This window comes from Colossoma macropomum, unplaced genomic scaffold (assembly GCF_904425465.1).
Source record: "Colossoma macropomum unplaced genomic scaffold, Colossoma_macropomum, whole genome shotgun sequence".
Classification (NCBI taxonomy): domain Eukaryota; kingdom Metazoa; phylum Chordata; class Actinopteri; order Characiformes; family Serrasalmidae; genus Colossoma; species Colossoma macropomum.
In genome coordinates this window covers 35,907,730-35,925,455 of record NW_023494785.1, presented here as the reverse complement: position 1 = coordinate 35,925,455, position 17,726 = coordinate 35,907,730, and the positions used below count along the sequence as shown (strand labels likewise).

Sequence of the window (17,726 nt, the reverse complement as noted above, 5' to 3'; positions counted from 1 at the left end):
ATTTAATTATTAATTCTTTTCAACTTTAGCTTATTTTATAATTTTGTTTAATATTAAAGTTACCAATGTTAGTTACCATTTATTATTGAATAACATTAAGTAATTTGTTTTAATGACGTTCATGTAACGCTAGTAAAAACATTTATTATTAACTTAATGTTGTTAATGTGTTAATATTAAGTAATTTATATTAAGGTTAATGGAATGTTAATATTTTTAGTGTGAATATTAATTATCTGTATTATTTCTCTTACAATTCTATATGTGTTAGTAAATAGATAATGTGTGGACCCCCCCTACTTCATTATCTAATAAGACCTCATTGTAACCCTTAGGACACTCCTTACTCCATGAAATATGCAAAAAAAAATGATCGGTGGAATTGCACTTTTAATTTTTAATTGATACAATGAATGTTGGACAAAATGTTTTATTGGAATCAGCATGAAACATAGAAGCCTTCTCAATCGCACGTGACATATTTATAAAAATGTTTTGTCCAAAAATAATGATAATAATAATAATAATAATAATAATAATAGGTCCAACAAATAGTGTGATGGTTCAGTACTATTAATTCAAAAATGGCTAAAAAGGTCCAATAAATATTATAACTGTAAAAATAAAAGTTTTTTATTAGGTTTTACAGGGCTAACTTAATAATTACTATTAATAACTTCATATTTAATTACCTGCAGATTAAAAAGGTTCATTGGAGTCTAGGCCTAAGCATACATAAAGCATAAGTCTGGCTTAAACAGCAAAACCTTCATGCATCTATTTGCATGTTGAGTTGCAGGGCTCCAGACTGTTTCCTGAACCATCCCCACAAATATTGTCTGCGATTGTGAAGTGAAAAGCTGACCAAAATATGTAATTGCTTTGTGTGCATGATATTTTCTTTAGAATTTGTGTACTGCCATATTGTGGATTCCCAAAAATGAGAAATGTCAGTATTAGTGAGAGCATGTGTATCAAAAGCTCTATAACTAAATATGCAATGTTTCTGACATAATTGCTTTCTTGAAATGCTTTCAGATTGCGTTCAGATTTTCTTGCAATAACTCTTTAAATTGTCATATTAAAAATATAAATAATACAAATATATTAACACTAGAATGTTGTTGTTCTTCAAAACCAGAGTGCATTGCAATGGACATCAGAAAAAGCTAGTAAACACTAATTATAAAAGTTATTAACATTTTGAATTTATGGCTGCCTTTATAATTAGAATAGAGCAAGATTATCACTGTTTGCTGGAACATAATTTGGCACAGAGAGAGTTAAATATTGGGGCACTGTCACTATGCACAACAATCATTCGACTTCCATATTTGAAAAAATTCTATAATGAACATAAAACTCCATCAAATAAAGTAAGAAAATGTTACTTAAATGTCTGTTAGAAGCTTTAATAACCCATGTTTAAGGTAGAGCATGCTAAAAAACAAACGGACGTAATTGTTAGCTTTATGCTAATACTGCAGAAAAGAAGAATTTTTTATTCACAGGCTAGTGGAAATTAATTTTATGCTTGTGGTAGAAAATGAATAAAAAATGCCACTCAAAAGCGAATTAGAAACAGTTTCTTACTTATTATATTTATAGGGGTTGTGGACGGCCGTTGTGTTTATAATTATTGTTCATGATTTCATGACTATGTTTTACTGATATTAAGTTTTTGCTTAAGTTAAGCCCAAATTAGTCTGTGCTCTGTGTACAGTTCGGGGGGTGTTTAGAAGAGAAAATTAATCTAGCTACATAAATCACAATGACAGCAGGTTTAAGTAGAATACACTCTGCCACAAGCACCTATTTAAACAGCTGTTAGCATTAGCAGGCTAGTTAACCCAACTAGTTACAGAAACATAAGCTTCGAGGAACTCGCGTTCGTTGTCATGGCTCAGAAAACTGATAAAAATTGACAGCTGCCAATCTTGTGTAAAGTCTTCTGTTTTATTTTCTTGTCCATTGAAAAATGTTTGAAGGTATGTCGCTTGACATGATCATGTGATGTGTTATTGGCTTTTTGATTGGCTGTTTGAGATGCTTGCAGCTGTTGCATCTGAGTTTCAAGTGAGTTGCAGGATTCTAGGTTTCAAGAAACTAAAGTTGCATGAAAGTTTCACCCTGTAAAACCAGCCTTAAGTCTGGTTATACTTTGTAGATAGATCTGAATACTTGCAGCTTGGTTTGAGCTTTTCTGGAATGTGTTCTCAGCTGTCTCGGCAGAAGAAAGAGCTGCTGTCGTGCTGTGAGGAGAGGGATAATGCTGTTCTGGATAAAGAGCTGCTCACTAACCGTCTCAGACACCTGGAAGGCGAGCTGGAGAGCCAGCGGAGCACCTACAACGATCGTTCCCGTGAAATCCGCAGCATGGAGGCACGTCCCAACACTCAAAGGCATTTGCTGGTCAAATGCTTTCATTTCTCTTAGCAGCTGTGAAACATATGCATCGACATTCCATTCATATATGTTTGCGCATGCAGGATAAGGTGAAGCACCTAGAGCTTGAGCTGGATGAGGAGAAGAACAGCGTTGAGCTGCTGACAGACAGAATAACCAGGAGCCGAGATCAGGTAAACATTCCAGAGGCCAGTGTCACTTGTCAGTTTGCGTTTCCTGTAGAACTGTGATGAAACCTCTTCGTACATCCAGCATTTATCAGCATGCTGGGCTGTATGTAAACCTTTTCTGGCATTTAGCGCTGATGCTATAAAAGCTGTTAGGTGTTGTTACATATATTATTTTTTTAGCACTCAGATGAAAGTGACATGAAATGGTTCTAAAAAGTATTAATCTCAAATGTAACAAATTGTCATTTTAACCTTTTGAGCATTGATGAAACTCATGCCAGCAGTAATGCACATATGGTTTCTCCGCATCCAGAGAGGCAAACTGTAAACTCTTAAATCGTTGCAGGCTTTAAATATGGCATTACAGCCCCAAACTGAACTTTTAGGTTTAGCTTTTAGGCATTTTGTGAATCGTGAGACCCTGAACATCTGAATTTGTTCTTCTGCTGTTATTACTGGTTGGACTTCAACTACCGTAAACAAGAGGTCTCAACCTGCATTCCAGTTCACATGACTGCACATTTTTAATCATTTTGGTCCAAAATAGAACACTAAAGCTCCAAAGTGAGAGGTGTGAGCAACAGTAAAGCAGTTCCAGCATTGACACAGAATAAAGTTAAACCCAGAGAATGTAATTAGGAACTAAATAACAATACATTACTTTCCTCAAAAATACACTTAGAAGTACTGACATTTGAAAATTCTCATGAACATGCACCACTAAAACCAGTGTAGACTGTGCTTGCTTGCAACTTAGTTGGTTGGTGCATAAATAGACCTTTTAACCTATAAGTTCATGACCTTTTAACCTCGTCTCTGGTCATATTAAGCATGATTCCCACTGCCATATAGTGCAGAAGGGATAAAAAGCTTATCTAGTGTACTTTTACTGTTGCTTCTGGTATTTCACATCTCTGATGGACATGGTCTTTATAAGACAGTGTAATACAGCTGTTAAAAATCGAACCCAAAAACTGTTTTTTATTCTTGTTCGAACAGGCTATTTGTGTGCTAAATGGATTGTTTTATGCCCTCACTATAGCCAGCTGACCAGCTCACAGGCTCCTCTAATAATCATTTTTGAGCCTTATTTTTGTAGAATTTTGGAATATTCAATTCAGTACTCTGTAAAATATTCAAACATTAAAATATTCAATAGCCCTGTATATAATCTTTCAAGCTTCACTATCTGGCAGTCTGAAGGATGTATCTGGGTTTTGCGGATGCCAAGAGAATACTACATACCGGAATGCACAGTGCAAACAGTGAAGGTTGGTGGAGGAGGGATAATGGTCTCGGGCTGGTTTTTAGTGAGGAATAATGTTAATGCTACAGCATACAAAGACATTTAGGACATTGGCATCAGTGTGGGTGGTGTGATGGTCAGATTTCGTACATTTTGTATAATTTGTATGTATTCTAATAGTCTTATATGTAAAAAACTGCAGGAATCTTTATGGTTTACATTTGCGTGTGTGTGTGTGTCTGTAGATTGAGCAGCTGCGGTCCGAGCTAATGCAAGAAAGATCTTCCAAGCAAGACCTAGAGCTGGACAAAAATGCTCTCGAGAGACAGGTACACTAAAAAGATTTTTTTTTTGCCTGCAATCACATGGACTCACTATCCTTGAGTTTAAAGGCCAGAAAGCCTTTCATCCTGAATGTAGTCTGACAGCTAATGTTTGCTTTTTTAGTTTTGCACTGGAGTCGTGAGGCTAATGTAGCTAATTTTATTGCCTCAGCAGTTGAATCTGTTTCTTTCTACCTTTCTTCTTCCTTTATTTTTAACCTTGTGTAGCTGAAGGAGTATAAGTCTCGTGTAGCAGAGATGGAGGGGCAGTCTCGTAGTTCAGCTGGTGTTTCTCAGCTGGAGAGCAGACTGCAGGAGATGGAGGAACGGCTGAGAGCTGAGGAGAGGTAAAGAGAAACTACTAACAACATGCTGCAATATACCTTATATTCACAGGTCCGTCTGCTGGCACACAACCTGCAACATAACTATGTAAAACTAGTGTCATTTTCTTAGAAAGCTTCACATGTAAAATATTCATAATGATTGCATGATACAAAAATTGAGTGCTATATTAAACATTCAGCAACAATTTGAATGAAAAAACAGGAATGTGATAAAACATAAATCAGGTGAAGTCACTGATCAGACCTATCCTAGAAACAACTGGGCATAGTCCTAATATTTTACTGAGTACATGTGATTGACAGCCCCCAGTGAAGTGAAATGGGTTCTGAATATGAAGGTGGTAGTGTAGACACCACTGTGAATGGTGATTTACTGCTGGATGTAAATCCCAGGATGCTGGCATAGCAGGCAGGATGGATCGAACACACAAGGAAACATACTAATAGGAAGACACTGGGCAAAGAAACAGACAGGCAGAGAACCAAGTTATGTTGGCTGGGATAGCTTTCGCTTGGTGGTTAGTTTTCGGCTGGTTGTTAACTTTTGCTTAAGTTGTTTAAACAGTGTACATGGGACAAGCCACATCTGCCTGTCTGGTGAGAGTGAAGCTTATGCAGTCTTACCCCAAGATTAGGACTGCCCAGTTTACATTGAAAGGAGAGAAATATGGCAAAACACATTTATTGGATATGGGATAGTTATAGGACATACTTTGTATTTGTAAGATTAACCTAACCTTAACCCAGGTCAATTTCCTGAGAGTTTTTTGGACCATGTCATACATCTTTACATACTAGCTTCAACAGTTCCTAAATGTTTGGGTTTCAAGTGCAAAATCAACATTATGCTGATGAAGATGTAATGACAATAGTAGATCATTCACTCACATCTTCAGGAGACACATCCTTCACCGAGTTTCGGCTGAGTTCTCTTTGAATGCTCTTTCAACACTCTCACAATCATCAGACACATGCGCTCGGGGAAGGGGTCCGAAGCAACCCCCACGTTACCGAATATTCTTCCTCACGTTGCATGCAATTACACATTTCCACCAGAGAAGTCTCCAAATCTTACATGTAGCTTTAATTTAAAAAAATGAGAACAAAGACCTAATTTGCAATCCATAAAACCATAAAGTCACAGAAACATCATCATTGAACAACAGGGGAAAGTGAAATTCAAGGAAATTTTGAATACGGCCCATTTAAGGGTTAACTGCATGCTTCTGTGTGTATTATAGAGAGAAAAACTCTGCGCTGTCCTCTCAGCGTCGTGTGGAGAGAAAACTGAAAGAGCTGACCATCACTCTGGATGAAGAGAGACAGCAACACACTGAGCAGAGAGACCAGGTACAGCACATACGTCACATATCACTCAACACTGTCTTCTGACACACATTAGCGGCTCAGGGCTGGGCATGATCTTGTAAGAAGAGTACACATCTAGAGACAGCCATGATGGAATGTGGACATTGGTGCAGACCTATCACACGTAGTTCAGTTTTTGACAGGTGTGAGCACTCATTCTCGGGCTCGCATCAAACAACTGAACAGTGGTCTGGCAAAATTAGCAAAAAATGGGCTGCTTTTAAGTGAACCCTGATTCAGTTCACTTCTGAGCAAATGCATTTCTATGATGGTTTACGAATAAAATCAGCATCTTCTAGAAGCATGTCTGCATAATCTGCCTGTTTTAATGTCTGACTCTTCCTGCAGTGCCAAACATCAGCAACCAGCGGGCAAACATCAACAACCTGATTAAATTTAAATTAGAAAACCAGTAATAAACAAGCATGTAAGGTTTATTAGTATTGCTTTGTTTGTCATGTAAAACGTCTCTATTTTAAATTTTTTTCTTTTCTTAATGGAGAGAGTAACGGAGCATTTGTATCTCTACAAAACGCCCATGTGTATATTTTGGTGCCTTTTGAAAACAACGGAACACAAGCGGGTGTCGTATGCAGGCGTTCACATGGGTGTTTTCCAACATACTTGCATGTAACATGAATGTGTCCACTAGGGGGCAGTATCCAAACCAGAACAGAAAATGAAAAGACAGTCTGTCCAAAAACTAATACTGGCTTAATAGGTTTTTGTATTATTTTGAGGATGGGATGGAGGATAAATGTCCTGTTTATCCTCAGACTGCACATTTTGTGCTAGTTTTGGTTCAGTATTGTTGCGGTCTTGTCTCACCCCAGTGAGACTGGAGAGCCTCAGGAGGCTAAAGCCTAAATACAGCAATTCAAATGTAAAACTGTGTAAAGAAAGTATGCCTGCAATTACACAAATAAATTGATATTGCATGCTTTATATGTCAATATTAAAAGCACATTATTATTATTATTATTATTATTATTATTATTAACAACAGGATGAATAATACCTACTTATTCAGTATAGCTATTGTTTACAGTAACTTTTTTCCTACCTGCATGTTGCTATAAATATTTTAGCAAAATCCCCAATAGTGATAGTTATTTAAAATAAAAAAAGAAGGATTGTTTATATCTGTTCTATAAGTGTTAGTGCTTCTTGCTTCTCATCATTACTGACTATAACTAAAAAACTATATGTTTTGGGTTTAATTAGAGTTTTAATTTGAAATTGTCAACTGCGTAGCCAAGCTGTTAGATGTGGTTTATATGCAAATATAGATGGCCACCAGAGAGAACAGTCTGACTCTGATGCTGTAGAGTACAATGAGTCTGGATTTAAGGAGCTGTGAAAGACAAATGGTAGACCTCCAAATGGTTGATGAAGCTATTAGAATTACAGTGCATCAGACTTCCTGAGACCAGTCTAAAATATGTCTAAATGCAGCACACTGAAAAGTCTGAATGAGCCCAAAAATACAGAATCTAGCACATAATAATCAATATCAGACAACTTTTTTGCAACTCAGCTTTGTACTGTTTTGACAGCCATTTTGCAACCCCCAGAATTCTCTTGCACAATTCCACCTCCGCCCCCACCTTGAATTTGCACCATTGACTGGAGAAATTTGAGGGTGGATGTTTTATTGGGAAAACCTGTGGGCGTGGCCTTGATATAGGTGAATTTTGAGACTATCCACTACCGAAATGTACTCAGAGATGTCTCTAGAAGGGCATTCTTGCTACACGGTCACAGTACACATTATTCCATATTTCCATTGCCCCTTCTATTGCAAATCTGATGAGTCTTGTCTCTGTAGCTGGCTCTACGTGTGAAGGCTTTGAAGAGGCAAGTGGATGAGGGCGAAGGAGAGGTGGAGCGGTTGGATGGCTTGCGGAGGAAAGCAATTAGAGACATGGAGGAACAAATGGAGCAGAAAGAGGCTCTCCAGTCTCGAGTTACAGCACTGGAGAACGAACTCAAGTAAGAAACTGTTTCACAAAGGTTTGTTGGTTTCATATGCAACTAACTGAAGAAAGTTGTTTACACTTTGTTCTAGTCTGCCTGTAGTACCCTTTCAGACCTGTAGATGGCAGTGTGTCCCTTGAAAATGCACTGTCCAGGCAGCAATCAGCCCTAAGCTCTTAAGGTCTTTTCCTTCTCAAGCAGCACAAATACACCGGTATAATGCCTCTTACACCCAGATTAGACTGACATATGCTGCTTAACCCAGCATATAGCACACCTCAAGTTTATACTGTCCTCACTGTTTTTTTTTTTTTTTTTCACCACTCACTCTTTCTGAGCTGGTATTCAGTATTGGAGATAAGACAGACATTCTATCTCATATACTTCACTGTCTTAAAGTTTTAATGCGGCAGTTTGACCAGAAATCAGTTCCACACAATTTTCCCCCTATGCCAAATTTAAATGATCAGCAAAGACTAAGAAAAAAGATAAGAAAAATAAAGGAATCTATTCAAAGGAGCCACACATTCAGGAGAGAATTAACAAAGCAGCCAACAAATGTACAAGAAATCACCAAAGGTCTATATATTAGAGTTTATAAAGTAATGCAAACCCTCAAAGTGATGTACAAAGTGATGCAAATTTAGCCTTATATGGACCATTCTACTAAACAGAAATGAAAACAACAATTATTTAGACCTTAGATATTTACAAGGATTATGTTATGATTTATTTAAACATTAATAGGGATAGTAATAAGCTACATATATACAAAATCATCATTTATAGGGCATTTTCTATTGGGAGGTGGCTGTCCCAAACCCCTAAATTTCAACTTGTCAAAATAATGCTTACATTTTGTTTGTATTTTTCTCTTTTTTTAAAAAAAGATTTCTTGGATTCCTGTTGAAGTGAAGTTAAAAGATTCAGATCCATTGTGGATTTAATTTTTAAATAATAAAAAAAAAAAATCCCACATTTTCAAGTCACTACCGAGTTTTAGAGTTTTAGTCTGTGGGCGGAGCCTTATTTTAGAGCAGGAAGTGAGCCTGCACCCCTGTCCCTCATTGTCACATGGTGAGCAGTTAGATCTTATTGCTTTGAAGTAAATGTGTCCCAAAGGCTGAATATCAGTGTGGAACACTAAGAATGGTCATCTCCAAAACACATTTTTTGGCAAATAAATTAAATTGTTTTGTGGTTTAATAAAACATATTGTGATTTTAATGTGTGTTCAGCAGTTCAAAGCTTTGTTTGCTACTGGCTAACAAATATAATTTTTGTGTTTTAATGAAAACTATTATGTTTTTATGCGTTTGCCAGTCATGTACTGGCTAGTATTTTTGAGGTTTGCTCAAAATCAGCTAAATGTATTACTGCCGAAACAGTCAGTACTGAAACTTAATGTTATGATTGTTTTGGTAGTGACACAGTGGTATGTTGAGTCATTTGTTTTAAAAAATTAACATAAATTCAGTTTAATTCAGTTCATTTGATTTCAGTTCTGTTTAATTCAGTTCAGTTCGAGGTGCAGCGTCACTCAAATCGAAGGGATTTTAGTCTGAAGTTCAAGTCATTTAAAAGTCTGAAAACATTGGGAAGAATGATCCATATACAGGACGCATGCAACAAGCAGTGGCAATCCGCATGAAGTTTAGTTTAACTAAGTTTTTTTTTTTCTATCTACCACTTTAGAAACATGTATAAAAAGTACTGGATTTAATGGGGCATGATGATTTGTGGTGCACTGCACCTCTGTATAACTCCCAAATTCCTGACCTGCACTGTATAATATACTGTAATCTGAAAAATGGACAAAAGTACATCAAAGTTAATAATAGTATTAGCTGCCACAACAGTGTGTCATACAGTGTCTGTAACCAAATAAGCAAGTCTGTTTTGAGATGTTGAGATTATTCAACATAGTCTGAGCAAGTGATGATTTAGTCATGCAGTTTGAATGTTGCTAATTGACTAATTCTGTTACTTGTTAGCTACATTAACCTTGCAGTTCAGAGCCTTTCAAACACCAAACATGTCCTGGCTGATTGTCCACATTTGGTATAAGATGGTTAAATTTGTGTAAACTTGATCTTCTTTCAGGGATGCTCACTGATTATGAATGAGCATCCTTGTAATTGTATTTTTGTCTTACATTGTGTAAGTGATGAACTGGTAACAGAATGGTTAATTGGTGGAGTTTTGAAGGACCATCTTTGATTACTGTGTACAGTTGGCACTGCAGTTTGACCTCATAGTAATATGCCTTTCTTTCATATTTCATTCTTCTCAGGAGGAAGATCCAGCAGGCCCGACACATTTCTATGGACTCTTCAGCTCTCAGCTCAGATGACGATGATGATGATGGCCTGTACGACCCTTCGAGCATCACCTCCATCCTCACAGAGAGCAATCTACAGACCAGCTCCTGTTAGGGAGGAGTGCACTGAGGAAGGCTGGTTGATGGATACCTGGATTAAGAGAGCTGTTAAGAAATAACTGTTGAAACCATAAGACAGAAGTTACTCTACAGTGGTGGGAGTGTGGATTAGGGGATCTTCATGGAAGCATGATGCAACAGATGTTGAAATAATACCCGTTAATGCAAAACAGAATTCAGTTCATACTTTGGATCTGCAGATTTGAACTTGTAATACAAAGCTAATGTTTATACACTTATCTGTTAATCCTCTTTAATGAGTAACAAGCTAACATTGAATTAATCTGAAGTCTCAATGTTTGCACTTATTCCACACCTAGAACTGCAGTGCTATGGTTGTGACACAGTTGGATATCTGTATTGAGCACAGTTATAATATTATATATTACAATATGACCTTTATTCAACAGATTTTGAAAAATCTCTGTATAATTCAGTTGTAAACATGGAAGAAAATCATTCAGAGTGGTTTGATGTGAAAGTTTCACTTCTACAGAGTGAGAATAGCTCACAGTATTGGTTTTTTTCACATTACTGGAAGATAATATTTGAAGATTGACACTTTGGCATGAAATATGACCAAAAGTAAGTCTTATTCAGTGGAGATGGCAATATGGACAGTCCTGGGTGGTAATTACTGAACAGTTTTTGATACTGAGTTACTGTTATGGTTACCTACATTAGCTTTGTAGCTCTGTTTTACAAAACTACAGATCCAGTATGAATTCAGAACTTGATGTTATTTATCAGCCACAATTGGAGTACGATTTTTGGTCAAACTATTCCTTTGATTGGGAGCACAAATAAATGTATATATCTGTAATATACCTGGTGCGGAAAAAGCTCAAAAACAAATAATCAGACATTTAATAAAGTACATGACTTCACAAAACAGAAAGGAGGAAGATTATTTTAGATGGTGAATGTTGTTGACATACAGCTAAAGATTTAAAAATGTGGGTTGTCGTGATTCATCTGGGCCTCAAGACCTTTTAGAATTTACAGTTTTCTAACATGCAGTTTTCAAACTTGCAGGTTTTTCAACATCTCAAATAAAAGAAGTTCTATTAGTTGCATAATATAGTTTAGAAATGGAAGTTTATTTTTAGTACACTCTTCCCACACTGGTTTGGAAATGGGGGCTTGAGAGGCAGGCAACTCAACAAGGCTTCCTACACTTCTTCCACCACAGAGAATGTGGTATCAACTGTAGAACAAACTGTACACAGGACTTAGGCCTGTTCTGAAAGGTATGATAAAGATATAGTAAAGATATAGAACAAATAAACTCTGTTTAGTTTACATATAGGGGAACATACTTAGGAATAAATGTAATGTAGATGAAGGAAAGGAGCACTTAATGAAGTTTACATGCTGTTATAATAAATAATCCTAATAATACAACAAAAAAACTTTTAAAATGATATAATGTAACTGATCCACCAAAAAATCTGAGCTTATTGGAAAACTATTCCATTGATTACACTGATGGAACAAGGAATAGCAGGGTACCAGTACACATAATATTTAGCTACGCTGCCCAGAGAACTAATTGCAGCGCACAAACCAGAAACAGCCGGTAATACATATCTATGGGTCCACATTCCATTGGCTTTACTAAGAGTGCTGAAACTTTTATGAAGTGACAAGGTGTGTTTATACCAGGGATGCTAAAGTACACAATACTGCAGTAATTACATTCTAATTCAGCAATTTATGAACCACAGTTCAAACCAAATGGAGAAGGCAGTGCACTCTATGACATCCAGCAAATGACTGCTGCTAATATAGTCGATCAGCCAAGACATGTTTGGTTCTTGTGAGGCTAATGTTACTAACAAGCAATTTAGGCTTCTACCACAGTAGCATCATGCTAACTGCATGCCTACATCTATTTATTCATCTCCAATAGTCTTGCTTATGTAGTTTCTGAAATGGTCTGTTATCTAAAAATTGACACAAGAATGTAGAATAGCTAAAAGCCGTAGCAGCCATCTTGAAGCTTGAGTTTTGTCTGTACTTTTGACACAATTTGAAGCAGCTGTGGTGATTCGGTTATACAATTTGCAACATGCTAATTGTTAAGTTCCATCATCTTTCAGTGCACAACTGAAGAAGCAAACTTTAGACACCAAACATGGCTTCGCTACATTTTGGGTAAGAGAAAATTGCGTACATCCGTTTCTTTTAAGGGAATAGTTTGGCAGAAGGTCAAATTTACAGTTTTCTCCAGGCAAAAGCAATGAGCCAAGACATGTTTAGTGTCTAAAATTAAAGTCTGAATTCCTTAGTTTAGCACTGGAGCTACGAGGCTCACCTTGCTAACAACACCAGTAGTGCGTAGACAACCAAATGTTTTCTGTAAATACATCCTCAAAACTTCTCTCAATCCGCATCCAAGTGTTCATTAAGGTGGTCCAGACTTGTCAGTGTGGTTCAGGAACAGTATGACTTGCTGTGAGCTATAAAAATGAACATAAATTCACCATGTAGCTGAACACTGGGGGCAGCCATTTTATGCTACATTCATGACCAGTTTCTGACTTCTGAGTAGGAACATTAAAATGTCCCTCAAACTCATAATTCCCACTCGAAAAGTCAGAGTTTTTCACGAGCTCTGACTTTTGCTTTTGCCATGATTTCAACATGGCGACTTTTAAAGTTTGCTTTTCTGTATGATTCACTATTTGTGTATATTGTCACTAAACACGGGAAAACTGGGATGATTGCTAGGTTAATCCCTTTGTGCTAGATCTACATCCACTTTTAAAATAAATAAAGCACTAACCAAATGGCTATTTAACTTTTAGCTTTTTAACATGCACACAGCAGCCAAACAAGTGCTAGTTTCACATGAGCATCCATTTTTTTCCCTGATCTCCAACAGCTGATGAAAGCTTTTAGACTGGAAGTGGGATGTTCCAACATGGAGCTTCCAGTTGTCATGAATGCTGCAGGAGACAATAAAAAAGATTGTGTTGGTTAGCTACATTAGCATCGTAGCTCCAGTTTAAAACTAAAGAAGCAAAGTTTGGACACCATACATCCTTGGCTGATCAACTATATCTGAGTTAAGCAAAAAAGATGCATACATTTGATTTTTATTGAATCTTTAAGGAGAGATTATGGCCTGTGTGAAAGCTGTGGCGCAGTATTTTTCTGTTCCCAATATTGTCAAACTTGTTAACTTGTGTTCATTTATTTTCACGTAGAAAATCAACAAAACATGTAATTTGACCAACTTTTACAAATCTAAAGCATCTTTATGCCTGTGGAACATGCATGCATGTTAAAGGGAGGTTAGGCTCAACACCAGGAGATACATTATGACACACATTATTCTTGCACATGAAGCTGAGCACAAGTACTAGTGCTCTTTTGTACATTTCATACAAACAAAGCTCATACATATGTTTTGAGTGTCTTCATCTGAATGAGTGCATCCTTTCAATATATAATCATCATACTGCTAATTATTATCCTCTACAGTTTATTCTGTAAAAGCCTTTATTGACTAACTTCTGTTATATATAAAACTGTTATTTTAGGAATAGGACATTGAGTTCTATGCACTGTGCTCACAGTGGTATGAAGGACAATATGTATGTAATAGTGTTGATAGACTTCATATATTGCTTTCTTTCTCAAGCATAAAAGACAGATGCATCCGTATTTCAGTCTGGCAGTTCATAAATATGACAAAAAAAAACAAGCAAACAAATAAATGGATAAATAAAAATAAAATTTAGCAAACAAATAAATAAAAAAGAAATAAAATTTGTTTAATTATCAAGTACATAAATAAATACATAATGGACTGTGCAAAAGTTATGGCACATTTTATTTACTTTTTGTTTATTTTATTTGTTTATTTTGTTTTTTGGATTTTTTTTTCCCAATCTGTTAAACTAGTAGAAATTATTCACTAAAATTTGCTAAAAAATACATTACCTTTCTTGTAGAAGAGAACATATAATATGGTTATAGGTGTCCCCTAAAGTGAAAGAAAAAGAAAAAGGACTTCATTGACTGATTTGCCTGCTACACCATTTAGTTTCTGTTTTTCTGGCACCAAACTGCACCTTATTATATGCAGAAATCTTTATCTATGCATTCCATACAAGTTTTGTTCACAAACCTAAATCTTGCAATGCACTGCAATTTAGCTGAAATGCCTTATTAGATCTTTTGTAACCATTATTTCAAAGTGATTTTTGTAATTGATGTTGATTTATTTTTTTATTTATATATTTTTGTAGCAATAGAATGTTTCAGCTTTTCCAATCAAACACTGATGGAATCAAGTCATCATTCTCTTGTGAACAAGATACTTTAAATCTGTATGTACAGAGTTCCTCTTGCTTTTGAAGCAAAGATGCTGAAATCCGATTCATGTTCAAGTTCCATTAAAACTGAATTTGTATTTTTGCAGGATAATTTTGTGTTTCTATCAAATAAATTTACACTTATGTATTTTGTTCCTTCTTGTCCTTTATTTGGAGAACATACCATGAAAGGAAACAAGACACTTTGTTATTTAATGTACTTACAGTGCATATGTCAGCTATATTTACTATATATACTATATTTATTTAGCTATATTTACACACCTAATGTCTTTTGACTTTGTACTTGACATGAACAATATGAACAAAATGTATGAATTGATAGAAACAAAGATATCTTGTAAAAATAGATTAATAGGGAAGATAATATTCAGACACCACACATGAATAACATTAGTACTTTGTTGCATAGCTGTTGTTGTTACAGCTAAGTCTGTGGTAAGCTTTTTGCTGCATTGTGATTTTGGCCCATTGCTCTTGGCAAATGGTCTTCAGTTCTCCAAGGTTACAGGGATCCCACTGATGGACTCTCAAGTTAGAAGTCCTCCATAAATTTTCAAATGAAGGTGGTTGGCTAGGCAGTGCAGGCACCTTAACCTCCTTTTTCAGAAACATTTTGGTTGTATGTTTAGGGTCATTGTCTTTTTGACATCTTTCCCCCAGCTCTAGTTTCTTGGCAGCTGAGATCAAATTCCCCTCGAATATCTCCTGGTACATCGCTCCATTCATGTTTCCTTCAGTGATGTGTAAGGCCCAAGTACTGCTTCACTACGGGTATGATAGTGTTCTCACACGCGCAACCCTTCCTCCTCCGAACATGCTGAATTATTGCAAAAAAAAAAAAATCTATATTTGTTTCATACGCAACAGGAACAGGATCACATGGGCACGGTTTCCCATTGCAAAATCTTGTGGAAAGCCTTACCAAAAGAGTGGCTGTTATAACTGTTATAACTCCAAATTAATGTCCAAGGTGTTGGAATGGAATGTCCAACAAGTTCATATAAATGTGACTACTGACCATATCATCATAATGAATGTATATATTCATTCATTCATACATTTTACGTAACTTTCTGTAAGGGGGCTTAGAGACATTAAACACTTCAGACGTCTGGTTCCCATCACCGCCACTGTGAACAGAGCTGAGCATTTCACATCAAACCACTGTTTGACATTGTTTACATCTTTACCAGTGAATTATGCAGACATTTGGAATTCTGCTTTAACTGCAGTCCTATATTTGTTGCAGTCGTGTATGATGGCTTGAAATGAGTAAGAGTTCAACCGCAGGTTACTTTGCCCCAGTTTCAGATCCCTCTGAATTTTAGCGTACACAGTTCCCTGGGTGGAGCACTTTAACTTTGAACTCATTTTATGACCTATAATTGAACCTTTACTCAGTCTGATAACTGTTCAGACACTCACTGTTTTATGGCGTAGTTCTGCTGTTAAATCTGTTTGTGCTACTGTGTGCATTTAGCACATTTTCTCACTTTACCGAGATGATAAATTGGCTGAAATCTGTGGTTTTAATCCTATGTGTCAGTACACTTGGTTACTTCAGGCCTGGCATCACATTAATGTGTTTAATCGTAACAAAGCTTGGGTGATTTGATGATATAGTCATCACAAAGTCTGCAGTCTTGATCAGCACTGTTATTTTTGCGATGATTGAAAAAACTGGGGCCTCATTATGTGCTACACAGTGCTTTGCATTAGGTCAAAATCATTCTTTGGATTGATGGCACGCGTGCTCTAGATGGTTCTATATAGGATTCTTCTATTGTTACGGTGTCAAGCTTCTAACAATATAAGAATCCCTTTGGGTGCTATAGAGAAAGGTTGTATGTAGAACTGTTAGTAGCACATTCACACACATTTTCCATCAATCCACAGAACGATTTCTTAATGCAAAGAACCTTTTAATCGTGCAAAGGTGTCTTTGAGTGTTCATGGTTCTATTGAGAACCTTTTTTCTTACTAAGAAGCCTTAAAGAACCTCTTATTTAAGAGTGTACAGGGAACACATTTAAAGATTAAAGCATTTATTTTGCTTATTTTAATGCACGATTTCTGTTTCTACACTGTATCTTTCTCATTGTGAGGTAAGTGTAAGAATATCCTAAGATTGTTCAACCTATTTGTAGATGTTTTTACTTGTTTCAAAGTTGTAATTTAGCAAAATTATCTTACTGCATTGGCAGTTAGTTATCCTGTTTCAAGCATCTTAAAACAGGCGAAAACATATCAAAAAACATACCATGAAAAACAAATAAAAAAATAGAAATGGGTTAAATAACCTTCTAATATTCTTCCAACAATCTCGTAATGAGAAAATTTAGATATATTGACGACTGAAAAGCAGCACTCGGGCCAAAATGATAAACTGAATATGCGTAGTTGCCTCCTACAGTGGAGTTACAGTTGTCTCTAGAGTGAGCAGATGCATTTCTGTACATTTGAGGGCCCTACATTCTATACATTCAACACCCTACCTGGGGGCGCCTATTACAAAAGAATTAATACTTTAATCATTTTGATCAGAAAAAGAAAATGGATAAAGAGTAAAGACAATAAAACAATAAATAACTATTTAAAGGAGAACCACAACCTACTAACCAATGTAAAACAAACAAAATAAATACATGCTCGTTGGGGCCCCCTGGTGGCTTGGGGGCTCTAAGTGACTGCCTAAACCGCTTATAGCTAGAAATGGCCTTGCAAGTGAAAGTTTTTGGTTTAAGGGCTAGGACACTCCCATCTGATGATGTATCTTGAAGGTGGGAGGAACTTTAGAAAAACTACAAGTAGTCATTTAAACAGCTGTTAGCTACAGAAACGTTAGCTTTGACAAACTCGTTTGTTGTCATGGTTGAGGAAGGTTAATCAGGAAGATCTCCTTTTCAACCATCTGTTCATTTTCTTGTCCCGAAATCAGGTGTTTGAAATAATGTTGTTCGACATGATCACATGATACATTATCAGCACATTGATTGGCTATTTCATGAAACCTGTTTCCTGAAGTTGCGACTTTCCCGAGCTTCACTTAACACTGTGCAACTCAACTGAAATTTTTAAGTTTCAAGCAACTAAAGTCACA

The 17,726-nt window shown here is 36.3% G+C and overlaps 1 protein-coding gene across 1 annotated transcript in view; it reads left to right on the top strand.

Moving 5' to 3' along the window:
• LOC118823248 (cingulin) overlaps positions 1–14,297 on the top strand; it is a 63,286-nt gene extending 48,989 nt beyond the window's left edge. The window contains exons 15-21 of the mRNA XM_036592710.1: positions 2,221–2,382; positions 2,490–2,579; positions 4,068–4,151; positions 4,374–4,492; positions 5,734–5,842; positions 7,689–7,852; positions 10,131–14,297. Coding sequence (XP_036448603.1) covers positions 2,221–2,382; positions 2,490–2,579; positions 4,068–4,151; positions 4,374–4,492; positions 5,734–5,842; positions 7,689–7,852; positions 10,131–10,272 — 870 coding nt within the window. The 3' untranslated portion in view covers positions 10,273–14,297. The remainder of the gene's footprint in view (positions 1–2,220; positions 2,383–2,489; positions 2,580–4,067; positions 4,152–4,373; positions 4,493–5,733; positions 5,843–7,688; positions 7,853–10,130) is intronic.
• Positions 14,298–17,726: the final 3,429 nt, after the last annotated feature.